The sequence below is a fragment of the Anabrus simplex genome, chromosome 3 (assembly GCF_040414725.1).
Source record: "Anabrus simplex isolate iqAnaSimp1 chromosome 3, ASM4041472v1, whole genome shotgun sequence".
Classification (NCBI taxonomy): Eukaryota; Metazoa; Arthropoda; class Insecta; order Orthoptera; family Tettigoniidae; genus Anabrus; species Anabrus simplex.
The window spans coordinates 102,620,451-102,639,021 of NC_090267.1; the positions used below are offsets into that span (position 1 = coordinate 102,620,451).

Sequence of the window (18,571 nt, forward strand, 5' to 3'; positions counted from 1 at the left end):
GTCGAGGTTTACGCAGCGGTCGAGGTCGATGACGGATGAACATTCCAGAGAGGTTTATCCTTTCAGTGTTCTGAGATGTCTGTCTGTGAACTGACGTATGTTTTAGGTCTTCACATTTAAGGAAATGTACACTGACTGAGCAAATGTCATGGGATAGCGGAGCACTGATGCGCAGGTGTGTTGTCTGCGCACCACACGCCAGCGGCAGTTGTATAGGAGACCTTGTGAGCAGTGGCTGTGCATGTGACAGGTGTAACATAGAACGTCGTCGTGAGCTGACACGGTTCGAACGGGATATGGTGGTCGGTGCCCGCCGGATGGGAAGTGCGATTTAGGAAGTGGTGCGGGAATTCGGCTTCACACGATCAACCGTGTCCAGGGTGAATCGTGAATGGTTGAATGCGGGTGTCACCGCCCACAACAGACGAACGACCGGCCGTCCAGCCACCCTCGATGACCCTGACTGGCGACATCTGAGACGGATTGTCAATAGTGACAGCCGGGCAACCGTGCAACAAATCACGGCTCAATTCAATACAGGCCGTGCTAGACACGTCTCCCAGTGGACAATTCGTAGGAACATGGGTTCTGTGGGGTATGGGAGCCGGCGCCGCACACGGGTGCCACTGTTAACCCAACGTCATCGGGCACAACGACGCGCATTTGTCGCCAGTCACCAGGGATGGACACTGGAACAATGGCGTAACGTGATATGGTCGGACAAATCGCGATTTCAACTGCACCATGCCGATGGGAGGCACCGTGTATGGCGCAGACCACATGAAGCGATGGATCCCGCCTGCCTAAAAAGGGTGGTCCATGGCGCTGGTGTCTCTGTTATGGTCTGGGGTGCATTTTCCTGGTATGGAATGGGCCTCCTAGTTGTTCTGGAAGAGACTTTGAATGGTACGTGGTATGTTGAGCTGCTCGGAGACCATCTCCACCCATTTTTGGCCTTCCAGCGCACAGCGCCCTGATGGTTCTGCGGTGTTTCAAGATGATAACACGCCACCACATCGCTCCCACGTCACCCGGGAATGGTTCCAGGAACACGCAGCTGGGGTCAACGACTGCCATGGCCACGCAGGAGCCACGATATGAACCCTATCGAGCATATCTGGGATGTCCTGGAACGCAGGCTCCGTGCCATGGATCCTGCACCCACGAACAGACCAGCATTGGCGGCCGTTCTGCAAACGATTTGGTGTCAGCTGCGTCCAGAGGACTACCAGGGACTTGTCGACTCACTTCCACGGCGTCTCACTGCAGTTCGCAGGGCCAGAGGAGGCCACACACGCTATTAGGTGACTATCCCATGACATTTGCTAAGTCAGTGTATTTTACTTCTCTAGCGTTGTGCTATCACAGTTGTTGAATCATGTATTCAAGTGATAGTGGAGACAGTGATTCATTATGTTTAAGCACAAGATAGTGGCTACTTTCAAACCATTCAAGTCGTCAGTGAAGTGTTCATCCTCTAAATCAAAGAAGGCAGGAGTTGGGAGAATACCACGACTTATTTCAAGAACTTTAACACCACCCGGACAGATTCCAATCATACATGAGAATGTCCCTTGAGACGTTCCGGTATATATACATCAATGTCGAATCGAAAATTGAGACTTTCAAATACAACTACCCCACAAATCCAATTCTAGCGGAGGAAAGATTGGTCGTCACGATTAGGAAAGAAGTGTGCAAAATATATAATATAAATACAGTATTTATATTTAAATGTAATGTTAACAACAAATAATTGTGTAAGGTTAGTGAACTCATTTTTCTTTTTTATGTTTTCAACTTACACTTCAATATGATCTTCGGAATGAAATCTCTGTAGTTTGGTCTCAGCAATATATTGAATTAATACGGCAACAATGTGTTGTTAATTTTTGAAGAAATACATTAATATTTTAAACAGTAATTGTAGGAAAAAGAGTTTTAGGAAATGTTAATTGTAAATCACACTATGTACAACTCATGCTTTTTAAAATCAAGTCTCTTCAGAACCGGTGTAGGAGCTCCAATTTATACGGAGGTTCGTAATGATGAGTGAGATGGTTCAGGTTGATGTAGTGAATGCTGTTCCATGTTGACTTGACTGTTGCTGAGGGAAAGCAAATTCAAATAGAGCCTGTTGCAATTTCTTTCGTAATAAAAATTTGTCTCTGGGTGACAAGTTCTTCATGTGATGAAGAAGAGTTGAAAAAACCTACATGTCATATAGTTAGAGAATTAAATACCGCGTCTATTACTTGTCTGAACCAAAATTAAGCTGTGACAACTGTTATTAGTAGCAACACGATATTATAACAGCTCCAAAACCACACGCAGAATCTTGGTTATACGACGGGATATGCCACGTGACCTCAGCTTAGACGAGGCAACCAGGAACAGGATACATCGATGCCTTCCTTTCTACAAAGATGGAATCACGAACTTCCTTGTCATCGCGCTAGACCTCCATGTGAACCGCGAGGGTGAATGGTAGCGGGCATCTTCGACATGCACGGTTCCATTTAAACCTGTATGTTTTTGTTATAAGGAGGCAACACCGCGGAAGCTGCCGAGATGTAAACCTCGACCGCGAGCAGCGATGCATCTTTCGGCGTGTTCGTTCAAAGTTCTAATGCATTGATTGCATAAGTAAGGCCCTTCACCCGAGTGAGTTAACAGGTAGCCCTCGAGTCTTGACTTATAATTTAACGTCTTATTGCACTCATTACAATGGGTTTTCCTCTCTCTAGATTGAAATCACATATGTGTTTTAAGATTACCCTTTCAAGAGAATATTTTATAGCAAGCAGTATAGCAGTACGGCAAATTGCTCACAAGATAATTTGTAGCACTTAATTCGTAACAGCAACCACCGTTCGAAAGCAATGGACGTTTATTCAGTACTGCAACATTCTTCATACATTATGTTCCAGTGGATGAGCGTACGGACACCAAACGTACGCGACTCTCGGGCCCAGGATGCACCACCGCTATGATCCATGTTGACCTCCATTTGGGAGTATGTATGTTGTCCTACTACGACACGGAGTGTTGAATTGCAGCCTTGCGTTACTAAGACTGCACGGACGATGAAGATCCTTCACTTTGTTCGCTGCTCCAACTAAGCCTGTCCCATTGACGCTAGTGGAGACGATCCTGCGAGGAGTTGTTTTCATCTTAGAAATATAGGATAAATTGATCAACCGAGGACCGTTTTTGCAAAACTTGCTGTGTGGAAAAATGAAATTTTTCAGGAGGGACAAAAAACTATTTTCCAAGAAGACGTTTAAAATTACAGACTTATTTTTATATGATTAATTTTACGGTTAGGGCTTACTAAAAGATGATCATCAAATTGGTCCAATTTGAGAATTGTACACTCCATGAGGGTCCACAATTCAATAGCTTTATCAAAACTTGCTTTCTTCATAAAAATATTAGTGAACAAATTGTTTGTAAAACAGGAGTTCACTGGGCGAGTTGGCTGTGTGGTTAGGGGCGCACGGCTGTGAGCTTGCATTCGGGAGATAGTGGGTTCGAATCCCACTGTTGGCAGCCCTGAAGACGGTTTTCCGTGGTTTCCCATTTTCACACCAGGCAAATACTGGGGCTGTACCTTAATTAAGGCCACGGCCGCTTCCTTCCAACTCCTAGGCCTTTCCTATCCCATCGTCGCCATAAGACCTATTTGTGTTGGTGCTACGTAAAGCCACTAGCGAAGAAAAAACAGGAGTCCTCTTGGTTTTTCCATCAATTAAACACATTTATTTACAATGTAATATTATAGTACACCATTCCTGCGAATTCTGGCATCTACACTCTTTATAAATATGAAATAATACAGAAAATGAAAAGAGTTACACTTGTTCTGTGAAGTTTATTTACACGAACACTCTATTCACCCTTAACTCAAAATTCTTCTACATCAGAGTCTTCAAAATAACGTAAACATTGTTTTTGTCACTTACTTCAGTGCTCTTCATCACATCCTCACAGAAGGATTTGGCATCGCCCGGTACCTCAAAAAATCGCACCAGTTTTACAAAATATTCCTTCTTCTTTTTACTCACTTTATTTGGTTTCTTCTGAGTAGTGGTACCGTCCAGGAAAGTTTTTCTTTCCTGTCTTCTTTATATCTACCTCCGTTTCTAGTCCTGAGAATGTATTTTTCACCGAAACTGACACTGGTCCTCTTCCATACATTTTGTTATATTTTAGGGCTCGAACCATTGAAATTTAGAATGGTAACAATTTTCAAAAGCTTGCCTGATTTTTCTTTCAGATCATAGACTTTCCAGTTATCTCCCAATAGTTTCACAACACCGTAGTTTCTCATTATCTCATAGTACTGATATGGAGATAAGATTTCTTCTTTAATTCTTTATTTCTTTTCTGAGTTACCAAATATCCTATCCGAAGGCATAAAACTGTGTCCTCGAATAGGAAAGTAGTGCTGAATCTCGAGGAATACCTTGGATTTCTCCAAATATCTTGATACAGTTACCAGAAGTATAACTTACTATTTTTGTTCTGTGCTATACAGGAAAGGGACTGCCTGGCCGAGGCGGTAAAGGCGTACTCGGTTCGCCCGAATGGACGTGGGTTCGAATCCCCGTCAGGAAGTCGTTAAATTTAAGAATCGAGATTTCCGCTTCCGGAGGTGCATATGGCCCTGAGGTTCACTCAGCCTACACCAAAAATGGGTACCAGGTTAATTCCTGGGGGCAAAGGCGGCCGGGCGTGGAGATAACCACTCTACCCCATCACGTGCCGAGGTTAACAATGGTGGAAGCCTTTACCTTCTACTCCTCCAAGGGCCTTCATGACCTGTACGGAGGTGACTTTGCTTTGCTTTTGCCATACAGGAATCCGAAGATAATCTAAGAACCAAATTTTTCTCACCTTCCTTTAATAATTTTCTCTCAAGTTCTTCAAGGTAATCTAGTAGAGCTGAAGCCACCTCATTAGCACCCCGACCAGACTGTGTTTCTAACCAAGTGTAGAAATTCACTTCATACTAACTTATCTGTGAGTGTTTTATTTCTTATAATGCAAAGGTTGTACAGGCAAGCCTGTCTAGAGTAGAAAACTTCTCCAACAGTTAGCTTGGGGAGGGGTTGGTTCTGTAGCATGTCAAATACCACGTCTGCATGAGGGTCATTGGTTTGCTTCATAATCTGGAAAAATCTATTTGCTCTTAATTTATGTAAACGATACTCAATTTGAGCCTTTTTCTTGCTTTCTAAGTCGCTGCATGATTTTTATTTTAGTAATAACGATTTACAGGTCGAACAAGTATCGGAATGGGGATTGCTAAAGCCTAGGCTGAAGTATTTATAAAATACAATTTTGAATTTTGATAATGAGCATTTCTTTCTTCCCTCTTTTTCTTGCTGTCTGATGAAATTACTGTGGATGGTGTTGATGTTCAGTTCAGGTGGTAAATAAGATGTCTTACATTTATTTCGGCTGTAGTGGACTTCCCTGCACTTGTATTGTGTTATTATATCTTCCGTGAGTTGCTCCTGTTCCTTCGTTAGGCGAGATCCCCCACGATTTTCTTTTAGGGGAGCACCGGTAGTTAGAACATTTTTTTTTTTCCTAGCTGCTTTACGTCGCACCGACACAGATAGGTCTTATGGCGACGATGGGACAGGGAAGGGCTAGGAGTGGGAAGGAAGCGGCCGTGGCCTTAATTAAGGTACAGCCCCAGCATTTGCCTGGTGTGAAAATGGGAAACCACGGAAAACCATCTTCAGGGCTGCCGACAGTGGGGCTCGAACCCACGATCTCCCGGATGCAAGCTCACAGCCGCGCGCCTCTACGCGCACGGCCAACTCGCCCGGTGGTAGTTAGAAAATGTCCTGTAATAAGACGAAGTCTACTGCGAGATACACCCGTTATTTCTTGAAAAGCCTTCGCACACACACGAATCGTTTCGTTGCCTTTCCTTATATAATACCTCACCGACACTCCTTTGGGATTTATAGCGGCAGCAGGGTCTACAGTTTGTCTTCTTGGCTGTCAAACCTCCATATACTTAAGTAAAAAGGCGTCTCGCTCACATTTTGCTTTATTGAAGTAAAGAAGTTTTCTAAATTCATCCATATCTTCAAAAGAAAGATCAGAAACATAGCAACCATGAGGACCTCGCTTAGTCACATATTCTTGAGAACAATGATTGCAAGTAACACTGAGTTCTCCTGCGGCGACATCCACTTGCCGCCATCCTTTTTGCAGCAACGTCACAATTCGAATGCAGGCAGAAGCATTGCTATGTTTACTTCAATCCTACACGTGGTGTCTATATTTCAACGACTTTAGAAGTGGTGGTGCTAAACTGACCGGCAAGCCAAATACCTCCTATCAGACAAATATCAAACCTGATCTGGGTTTAGCGTCACTGTCTCAGACATTGACCTACAGTAGACTATAATGTGTAAACATATTTGAAGTACCGTGACATACTATACACCGTGTGAAATCGTAATGGTCGAATCGCCACATATATCCAGGCCAGTGGTGGTGTTAGCGCTATTAGGACTAGCAAAGGCAAGTGCCGCTCGTATTAGAGTGAGTCAGAGTGATGTGTCCAGAGTAAATTTTGACCAGGATCCATTCAAGTTTTAAAGAGAATTAGTAAGGCTCCAATGTACACAGTTTCGAAAGATTGGTATTACAATATTCTAGGCGGCCTCCTTTCGTTTTGTAAGAACTTGGAACTCAAAACAGCTACGTTTCCACGCATTGGCATGCTAATTAGTTGCTATGTTTGGCTCTACATTCCTTTGCGAATTCATATTATAAGTCATGAACCTGTGTATGTTGGGTATTCTGCCCGAAGGCTGGTTTGATCCTCTGCAGCTCCGCCAACAGCTGTCATAAATAGCCTAGGCTTCACTGAAAAGGCGTACTAGGGATATGAGGAGTGAGGTAGTTTCCCGTTGCTTTCCTCACCTGATGAACCTGAATAAGAGTAAAATTAGGTCATGCTCCTCCGAAGTTGCGTTGAAACCAGTGTTACGCATTCATTCTGCTCAAACAGTTTTCCCTGACGTAACTAAGTTGGTGACATCAATGAAATGTTAGGTGTCGTCTTAAATGCAGAAAAATAAGGAATATTTTATCTTGTATTATTTTTAAATGCTGTGTTTTGTTATTCTTGAATTCTTTCTATGTCTCGTAAAATGTGCTGTCCATTCACCTCACTGTCATCTCTACCACCCGTGAATCCCATTCAACGATCGCTATTCCGTCTCTTTACCACTCACTCGCTGTCTCTGTCCTTCGAGGCTCGCTGGCTTCGGCACGGCTCATCTCAGCCCTGAGAAACCGGGACTACCGCGGGGTACCAACGGTGGCTGCCCTCATGGAATGGCTTGCCTCAAACGATAGAGGACTGGCTTTCTGCGCTCTAGTTGGCGGGTTTGATCTCGGCTGTCCAGCTCCTTGGCTGAATGGTTAGTGTAGTAGCCTTCGGTTCAGAGGGCCCCGGGTTCGGGGATTTTAAACTTAAATGGTTAATTCCCTTGACTCGGGGACTGGAATTTTTGCTGTCTCCAACATCTTGCAACTCATAAATTACACTATCCTCCACCACAATAACCCGCAGTTTTCCACACACGGCAGATGCCGCCCACCCATGTCTGAGAGTCTGCTTTACAAGGGCTAGCAATAGCCATGTGAAATTAAAATAATTCATCCCGACTCAGTCCGATGGTTTTTGAAGGTACCCAAATACGCCATCCTCGTATCGGTATATTTACGTAAAATAACTTTGGCGGGAGAAAATTCCGGCACTTCAGCGCCTTCGACAACCATAAAAGTAGTTAGTGGAATGTAAAACCAATAACATTCATTGCTTCCTTTTCCCCCCGCCTACATTGTACTTTTTCAGTCAACATCGTGCCATCCGTTAACTACCGGACTACCAATTCTGAAAGCAATATTGCTGAACGTCGGAGATAACACACACGTTTCAAAACAACTGAGTAATCGATCTATTAGAGGAATTTTAAAATGCCGGAGAGCTATCAATCATACATGTCTAACAAGAAACACTACTGAATGCTTGAAACAAATCACATGTTTCGCAATTGATTTCTAACTTATAAATGTTATATATTATCACAGTTTTGTTGATGACTTAAATCATTTGGTATAAGGCTTTTCAAGGCTTAATATAGCTCCTCTAGTGATAAAGCCTAAAATAATGTCTTCTGGCTGCTAACGCCTGAAATTATCTTTCAATTTAGGTGGGGGTGTGTGGATGATCTACTATTGTTGGTGGTTTCAGCCGTAGGCACTATGTTTGTTTATCACAATTTAACTTGCCAGTAAAACCGAGATTTAAAACATCAGTGCTTTCAATCTCATAATGATATTCCTTATACTGTTAGGGTGGCGTGCATCATTTTGGAGTAAATTACTCTACTAAAGAAGTCCTTACTACAGAAGTAAATTACTATGGAAGTCATTTACTCTGGAAGTAACTTCGGAGAGCTGAAGTACAATTTACTCTTTTAGTTACTACTATAGAAGTAGCGTTCGTTACGTGCGGAGTGTTGTTGTGTTTGCGTGTTTTCTTTAAAGAAATCTAAATTGATAATGCTATGTGTGATAGGAAACGGGGGAAAGACGTAAGCGGAAAATATAAATGCTTGTTAGTAGGGATAATGAAGATTTATGCGAAGGATATAGAGTGTACGAAACACGACATAGATATGCTGGATAAGAAAAAAAAAATTGCATGGAAAGCCGTGTCAGAAGAATTCAATGTTTCGTATAATGGAAAATGCAGTGAAGAGCAACTTAAAATTATCTGGAAGAACTTAAAAGCGTACGCTAAAAGCAGAAAGCCATGGACACGCGGGAAAAAAAATAAAACAAGGTGGTTTCTTCATACTGATCGCCTACATCCACAGCGAAATTGTGAAGGACTGCCGTAGCTAAGGATGGGCGCGACTGAAGCCTGGAATCGAGAGCGTCGACTCCATCGACTCCGAACACCGGTCTCGGTTCCCATGAAGCCTCTCGACTCCAAGTTACCCCTGATGCGCATTGCGGGGCCGCACGGTCGCTTCGCATGAAGCCTCACGACTCCAAGCGAACTTGACTCTCATTTCGGGGCCGCTTGCGTGTCGAGGCGCGGAAAGTATCATACATGTTGCTGCTCATTTGCCCATTGGGTTTTTTTAAGAGTATTGTAGAGTGAAGTAGCGTATCGTTCACGAAGACGACGAGCGTAATGGTGTAGTTGAAATAAAACTAAACGTGTCAAGTCAGAAAGTACCGTCATAGCAGACTACGGACATTTAATTTTACGTCTTTATTTGTCGTGATCAGGAAACTGATAAACAGATATCCATGGTAAATCATTATGAATTCCACATGAACGATTAAAACAAATCTAACATGGGTAAATCCACTAACATAATTCGAACATAGATTAAGCTATCTAAAGCCTCCGTGGCTCAGGTGGCAGCGCGTTGGCCTCTCAGCGCTGGATTCCGTGGTTCAAATCCCGGTCACTCCACGTGAAATTCGTTTTTCTCCGGGTACTCCGGTTTTCCCTGTCATCTTTCATTCTAGCAATACTCTCCAATATTTCATTTCATCCGTCAGTCATTCATCATTGCCCCAGAGGAGTGCAGCAGGCCTCGGCAGCCGGTACAATCCCTATCCTCGCCACAGGATGGGGCTTCATTCATTCCATTCCTGACCCGGTCAGTGACTGGAAAACGGGTTGTAGGTTTTCGTTATAATTCAAGGACCACGTGAAGTCTTGTTGCATTATTATTATTATTATTATTATTATTATTATTATTATTATTATTATTACTATACACAAAAGCCCTTTTTCGCGACAGCCCTGGTAGGCCTTGGCCTACCAAGTGACCCCTGCCCAGCTCGAAGGCAAGTAGATTACGAGGTGGCGCGTGTTCAGCAAGACGAATCCTCTCGACCGTTATTCTTGGCTTTCTAGACTCGGTCTCTACCTCACCGTCAACTCAAAACCTGAGATACAGGTAAAAATCCCTGACCTGGCCGGAATCGATCCCGGGGCCTCCCTAGACTGCGGAGGTGGCTGGTATGACGCACAGTGTTTAGTAAAATATTTGTTGTAAAATCATACTCTAAGCACTCGCTTCTTTTTTTTCTGTTTTATGCCCCAGGCTAGGGATATTGATCATTTACAATTAAAAATCTAACCCGGCCGAGAATCGAACCCGAGGCTGCCGGGCGACGGGCGGACGCTTTGCTCCCTACACTGCGAAGCTGAACTGAATGAAGATAATATTGGCGATTATGTAAACGTATACTGTCAGATTATTATTACCACTACTATTATCGTCATTTTTATCATCATCGTCACCAAAATAGACCTACAACATTAACACCAACGATGATAAAATCCCGAAACAATATTTAATGTTTCCTGGCTAATAATCATCTTGTATTCATCGTATCACAAGTTACCAAGAGACGAACGTGGAACTATAATTCAAAGCAGTTCCGACAATACTTGTTAGATGGCGTTAGTGCATCACTGGAGTCAACACTGGAGTCGAGAGTGTCGGTTCCAGATTTAGCTATATTGCGTTGCCGTATGCTGTAGGCGTGAAGCGCATTTCCTTTTCAAGGATTTGGAATCCTTTTTCCACACTCTTAAAGTACGTCCCACAAGATTGCGTGTGTTTTACCGGTGTTCAGCAGTTGTGTCTGGTTCTAGGAGTGGTGTCATGAGTAATTTTGTACAGGTATAGCTCTTACCTCCCTCCCACTAACATTCCATTATATAAACCATGCTCAGAGTTCTCTGCAACAGCACTATTGTCCCAAATTCGTGCACCGTGCGTAGAACCAGTCCATCGGCAAACAATATTCATGATCTTTATACATGCATCGCAAATAACTTGTGTGTTAATAGAAAAATACCCCTTCCGATTTCTGTAAAGTCGGCCGTTGTCAAGGAGGGCACAACATAGGAATATGCATGCAGTCATTTGCACCTACGATGTGTGAGGAAACCTGGCAATGTGAATTATTTTATTTTATTTTCCGAACATTCATCGTATTTTGCAGGCATATTTATAGACCTTCCTCTTAACCTCACTAGTGCCCTAACCTCGCGATGAAAGATGCAGTCGTGTGGCGAACGTTAATAAGATCATCGGCAACTAACTGCAATGTTCCAGCACGAAACACTCGCAGGGCACACAACAACTGTAATTTGGGAGATACAGCTGAATTCCTGTCTGAATTTTGTTGTAAGTGATCTCCAATAGATTTAGAAGGAAAGTAAAAGATTCTTTCTCTCTCCTTGTACGTATCATACGGATCTCGCCTTTCACGCACTGTACGCACTATTACATTCCCATCGATTTCTTCGTCGAGATCGTCAAATCCTCAATATAATCTAAGTAATCCATAAACACGTTTGAAACGTCCTCCTCTCGTATACGACACGGTATTCTAATTCGTCAACAAGTGTAATCCTAGCTTACTCCATGCACGACCTGAGAGGAAACTCTAACCTATATTTGTGCTTTATTTACTTCTTTAGTAATATATGGTACTACGAGATGGTGCTCTTCAACATTTTACTCTTGTAGTAATTTAGTCCAGGAGTATCTGAAAGGACTAAAGTACTTCGGAAGTGATTTACTTTCGTATAGAAGTCGCCGAATGCTGACTTCAAGAGTACTTCACTACGGAAGTAGAACTTACTCTTGGTTGCTGCAGGCCACCTTTACTATGTTAGCCTAGCTGCTCTTTGCGCTTAAGAGTGTAAGCGACCGTCAAAAATCATGCGCTACTTACCCATCGACATAGGCAAGTCAGTCAAAAATGTTGATGAATGAGTCAAAACCTATTTCAGATAAAGATAGTATTGATTGTTATTAAAAAAACATCTGAAATAGATGTGAAAAAGCACTGTATAATGATTATCTAAGTAGTCATCCTTGAGCTACCGATATTAGTTTAATATTTACGTCATTTCCATTCGCTATTTGCCATCTGTGATACGTTATCAATAATGATAGCAATAGTACGGTATGCGTCAAAATATACAGTACTCATTTTCGCGCAGTGCGCATGCGCACTCCTGAGCGTCTGCGTGTTGTTACATCGCCATGATAAATTGTTAGTTGTGTAAAGAACGTTGTGCTCTGTGATTGGAAGTGGCAGTGGGTCTCGCGACGCAGGAAAAAGTGTTTATAGTGGAGTATTATTTTCGCTCGTACGGAAACGGTTATCAAGGTGGGCCGAGTTTAAAGTTAATGGCGAAACAATATCGTGAACACTTCAATAAGCCAGCACCTAGCAACACAGTTATGCTATCTATTGTTAAAAAATTTCGTCGTATGGGTAGTGTATTGTGTCAACGCAAGGGAAGGTCTGGTAGGCCAGTAACTGTGTCCACAAATGAAAATCATGGACATGTCCTCAATCAGGTGTTGCAGTCTCCAAAGTGAAGTCTTCGGCGAACAGCCCTGAAATTAAACATCAGCCCTACGTAACTTCGACGACTGTTTACAGACATAGGTGGATTTCCGTACCGAATACAGGTTGGGCAACGATTGACGGAGCACGATAGGCATGGTCATGGCCATGGTGTACGAGGATCCAGATTTCTTGTTCAGCGTGTGGTTCTCCGACGAAAGTCACATTCACTTGGACGGTTTCATCAATCGCTAAACAACTCGCTTTCTTGGTTTCGAGAGGCCAGACACTATAGTCTAGAAACCGCTACATAGTGCGCGTGTGACGATTTGGTGTGCAGTGTCGGGAAACGGTGTGCTAGGTCCGTATTTCATAGAAAATTATGATGGTGCACCTCTTACTGTTAACCAAGAATGCTATAGGAACATGGTGATCAGGCCATTTATTCAGGATCTAAGAAGGTTTTGTCGTGCCAGGAACATGTAGACGAATAGACAGTGGTTCCAACAAGACGGGGCGACCTGCCACGCCGCTCGACAGACTATGGCTATGCTGAAAGAAACCTTTCCATGACGAGTAATTTCCCGCGGGGCTGAGTTCCCCTACCCACCACATTCCCCCGATCTCACACCACCTGATGCTTACGTGTGGGGAATGTTAAAGGAGCAAATTTTCAATTGTCCACATCCACCCAAAATTGTGCCTGAATTACGTCAGAAGATCGTCTCGTTCTTCGCGACTCTGCAGCAACCTATGTTCCAGAATATGTTGGAAAATCTGCGTGATCGTTATGAACACTGCATACAGCGCAGTGGAGCACAATTTGAACATTTACACTATCTTCTCGATAAGTAAGGTAATGACAATAAGACTAACATAATTTCCAGTACTGTATATTTTAGCGCGTACTGTTCTAAGTTATTTTCTTGGCGGTGAACATCTCTTACAGTTAACTCACCTTCACAACATAGTAAAGTGTTAATCCTCATGAAATTTTCTCTTTGATGACTACTATTAGATGAATGTTAGCTATTATATTTGAACGGAAATTTTTGAAGAAAATGTTAAGATAATCTCACCTGATAGTAGAAACATGTGGGAGGTTCGAGGCTGCTGTAGCCTCCGAGAGATGATTGTCTCATTCCGCGGGTCAATACCATCGCAGGTGCACTCATGTTACCCACGGAGCGACGTGGGGTGCTTCGCACGTTGGTTGAATAGAAAGCGGCGGTAGCGGCTGCGATCTGGCTATCCTCCTGAGCAACCGCCTCTGCAGCCGCGGCATTCAGCTGCTCGTCACTCAGCGACTTGCTCTTGCACTTGCTTTTGTACACTACGAGGAGCACCATCAAACTGAAGAAGCCTCCCAGAGTGGCCGCAATCCGCACCCCCGTCATCACGTCGTACGTGCGGTAGAAATCGATGCGAATTTGCTCTTGTTCGTCGATCGTCGGAGTTGGAGTTGGCAGCAACCCGACGCCCCCCACCACATCCGACGCCGGAGTGCTGCCGGAGAGAACCAACTCCGGCGTCGGGGAGACAGACGTCTGGTTGAACAGCGTTCCCATGACGTCAGGTCACCTGTAATAATAATAATAATAATAATAATAATAATAATAATAATAATATAGTCGGGATTTATATAGAAAACATTCTTTTAGTGCAGTAAAATCGTCCTGAATATAGGGTTTTGCTGTGCAAAAGGTTGGGTAGTTATTTTTTGGTATGTTATTGGTGTTGAGCCTGTAATGTAAAACATAAACATTTTTTAACCTCTTCTCTGTATTTCGAAATATCTCCTAAAGGTTGGTCTAACGAAAAAAAAAATCAGTAAAAATTTAAAGTAGAGTAAATTTGCTACAGTTTGAGCCCAAATTCAGCTTTGTATCTCACGTAGTGATTGAGATACAGGCTTTCAAGCTACTGTGTTGTGTTTTTATTAAAGATTTGCAAAAGTTGTTATTTTTCGTCGAATTTTGTTAAATGTCTCCTAAACTAAGGTGTTTAGAGCAAACGTCATATGGATCCGTTTTAAAGGTGGGTAAGTTTTCTGTACACAGAGCACAATAGGGTGTTTCTACGACTAATATTTGAAGACCGGTAGTTGTTCAAAGTAGATGTTGTGTAATAGGTATTTTATGACTCGGGAAACAAACGCCAAACAAGCAGGTGGTGTGTTCCGCTCAGGACAGTAATGATGGGGGAGAACACTCAGACATAGACACACAGAAGGTACTAACTGCGTCTGACGAGAAGTCGCGACAGTTTGTAGGTACAGCAGGAGTAACATATATATATATATATTATTTGCATTACATTTACAATTATATTTATTTTGTAATACAAAATCAATGAGTAGTGAGCAACATGTGGACACGCACCCTTCTCTCCTTGCTCGGACAATGAAGATGTTGAAAATTTTATGCAGCGATTTTCTCAATATATACCATTCCCGGAAATAATATGCTGATATTAATATGTAGTAGCATGGTAAGAACAGCGGATGTTAATTGACACTAGTCTTACGAACTTGGTTTGGAAGAACCACATTGTAGGTGGTAACTTCAAAGATGTTCAATTCTAACGTAAAGATGAAGTGAACACACTTGCTTCAGTTACCAGGAGTGCTAATGCTGGGAATAACAAAATACGGTGGACCCACTAACACTCTTGCACAGAATTTGTGTAACCTAACAGTATTGTAATTACAAAGACGAAAATGCTGTCAATTGTGAACAGATTTTTTATTTACAAATTATATACACATCCCACACCTGCACACTAATAAACTGCCGTCTTGAACAAAACACTGCTACGAAGGAGAATAAGAAGACAACACTTGCATGTCAACTAACTACCAACCCAACAAAGTTCACATACTTGACTTCAAACACTCGGCAACGACTTCCACTACAAGTCTCGTTAAACAGCTCAACTCAACTCCCAAGACTGCCTCTTTATATACATTACCTGGCCAGGCTTCTAAAAGAATATGACAAAACATGTTTTCTCATAATTTCGAGGGTCTCACATAGCCTATTTGCAAGGAAAGGAGTTTTATACACAATTTCAGTGGCGATATGCGTTGTTCTGGACTATTACAGTGTGTTGGACAACATTACGCTGGGCTTCGTCTCCGAAAAGTTCACATACTTGACTTAGTGGGACGTTAGGCCAATAACATTAACATTACGCTGGATTTATACATCGTATTTACAGGTAATAATAAATTATATACTGTTAATTACGTGTTCTTAGATTAAATAAACTCATATTAATATGCATACAGCAGATGTTTCATGACATAACCTCACAAATAATACGATCACGATTTATACCAAATAAAGTCCGTACATAATAATACTAATAGATGTAACCAACTTCATAGCCACACCTCACAAGTAGGCTAATAATAATAATAATAATAATAATAATAATAATAATAATAATAATAATAATAATAATAATAATAACCGAGCTCGATATTTCCATTATTTACCCATGGGTTAGAGATTTGTTTCCAAGTTATTCTAGTCCATTACGCTTGCATCAACAGTCAGATGAAGACCTGAAAGGATTTTCATATTTGAACTGTCACCTTTTCCTTTGTCACTGTTTAGGGAAGAAGACATTCGAAAGGGGACTAAAACGTCTTTATTTCCAGCATTCACACCAGCCACAGACGCTGTCGAATGAAAAATAATTCTGTAGTGTTGGGTGGAAGTCATCTTCTTAAAGTTGTTTGGCAGCGGAATTTTAATTCCGGGGAGCACTGCTAAGAGTTATCTTACATATTTACAGGTACACTATGGTTCTAACATTGCTGTAGTGTTTGATGGATATCCTTCTGATGTGACGGAGAGGGACACGAAAAGTGCAGAACGAATTCGACGGAAAGACGTTTATTTATCACATGATATCCTATTCGTTAAAGCCACCTGTCCAGAAATTTCTCAAGAAATATTTTCAAACGAATGCAATTAAGTACGTTTCATTGGCCTCCTGAAAAGGTAGTGCAAGAGGGAAATGTAACAGTAAAACATACGGTTGAAGATGCAGACGTGCTAATGGTTAAAACTGCTGTTTCTTCCGGATCTTAGTTTGACAACTTTTGTGTCACTGGTGAAAACTTGACCGTTTGTTTTTTCTAACAGCAATAACTACGACGAAGGGTAAGTTATACTTCTGTTGTACTACAGAAAGTCAATACAGGTGTAGCGGAATTAATTTGTTCATCCACGCTTTTAGTGAGTGTGAAGGTGCGTCCACACCAAGATGTTTTCGTTAACTTTGTTAATAAACATTGTTAATGAATAATGTTCATGAACATTTCTGTCTGTTAATAAACAAAACAGCGTGTTCATTAACTTTTCGAGCATATTGATAAAATTTCTTTAACTTTTGTGAATGAAACTTTTCATTAACATTTCGTGTTTTCGTTAACATTTCGGTTCGCACATGCGCAATTAGAACACACAAATTCGTGGCGCGGAATACAATACTTTTATTTATTTTTCGAAATCGACCGTCGAATCGCAAGCAACTTATATACACAATACAAATACATAAGTGAAGTGTAGGAGTATTTCTCTTACACTCTTACATGATCCTTGGTAGGAGTCACGAGTCGCTAGGAATCTTCAAGTTATACTTAGTCTAACATTAATGCAGATGACATTCCGATAAATTTGTATCATGTCTTGCAATTTCAGACTCAATTACTGTCAACAAGAACTGAAAGTCTTGTGGGGACATTCTCAGAAAGTTTTGAAAGCCTGCTGCATCATGAATTGAAAGTTCTGACATAGGCCTAAGTGTCCTCTCCAAACTTAATTCTAAACGCTTTTTCAATATTTTTCTCTGCCACACTTTGCGGCTGCATTTTTATCTAATTGCACTCATTAAAATAATGAAAGCTGCAGCTGTATTTTCTTCTTCCTGACCCTATCCATTGTAACCTCACAAACAGATATTTTGGTGTGGACACAATGTTAAAGAAGTTTGTTAACAAAAGTTTATTTGGAGTGGACACAATGTTAAAGAGGTTTGTTAACAAAAGTTTATTAACATCTTGAGAAATGTTTTCCTTAACATTGTTTATTAACTTTGTTTCGTAAACATTGTTTATTAACTTTGGTGTGGACTAACCATGACATGACAAGTGCACTCGTCGGTCAGGGAAAGACTAAATTTTGCACTCTTATAGGAAAAACTGACACCTGAAACAAATAGTCCACATATTCTTCAACCCTGGAGCAACCATTGATCAAGTGACTAAAGCAGGTGAAGCTTTTATGATTCATTTATATGGGGGGTAACTTCAGAACCTCCTTATCCGATCTCAATGAATTGGGTTTACCCAGTCAGCAACAAGAGCACCATCCTATCTAGTACGGTTACCCCCAACTGTGGATGCAGCACGATTTCACGCCTTGAGATGTTACCGTCAGTTACAGAAGAGGTTAGGACATGAGAAAAATACTCTTCAGTGGGGCTGGGTACCTATACGATTTGGCTTTTACTACCGAAAGATGGAAAGAATTGTGGCTCTTGAATCCCTCCTTAACTTGTAACTTCAAGAAATGGTGCGAGAACGCTTGTGGTTGCCGGAAAGAGGTCTTATAATATGTCCTTCCTTGTGTTCCTGCTCTCTGGGAGAAGCTTGCGAAAATGTGCCTGACATCTCTCTATTTGAAGACGGCAATGAATATGAAGACGACCCTCCAACGTCCATAAATGAATGTATGAACTTTCTCAAAAGTCAAATTCTTCGGTGAAATTTCTGAACCATTCGAAATAAAAACGGGAGTCAGACAAGAGGACTGCCTATCACCAATTCTCTTTAACATTGTTCTAGAAGAAATCATTAGAACCTGAGAAAAAGCCTTGGAAGTGAAAGGAATAAAGGGAATACATTTAGGGAGGAAAGGACAGAACTGAGAAATTAAGTGTTTGACTTTCGCGGATGATCTTGCGCTCTTGGCTGATAACCGAGAAAATGCCCAAATTATGCTGAATACTCTACATGAGATCGCTGAGAAAACGGGTCTCAAAGTATCATATGAGAAGACGGAATACATGGAATATGGACATCAAGGAGAGAGACACTTAGAAGTGAAGCATGGGA

The 18,571-nt window shown here is 41.8% G+C and overlaps 1 protein-coding gene across 1 annotated transcript in view; it reads right to left on the reverse strand.

The window, feature by feature from the left end:
- LOC136867065 (uncharacterized) overlaps positions 1 to 14,014 on the reverse strand; it is a 112,404-nt gene extending 98,390 nt beyond the window's left edge. The window contains exon 1 of the mRNA XM_067144169.2: positions 13,524 to 14,014. Within this exon, the coding sequence (XP_067000270.2) occupies positions 13,524 to 14,012 (489 nt within the window). The 5' untranslated portion in view covers positions 14,013 to 14,014. The remainder of the gene's footprint in view (positions 1 to 13,523) is intronic.
- Between the last annotated feature and the right edge of the window lie 4,557 nt (positions 14,015 to 18,571).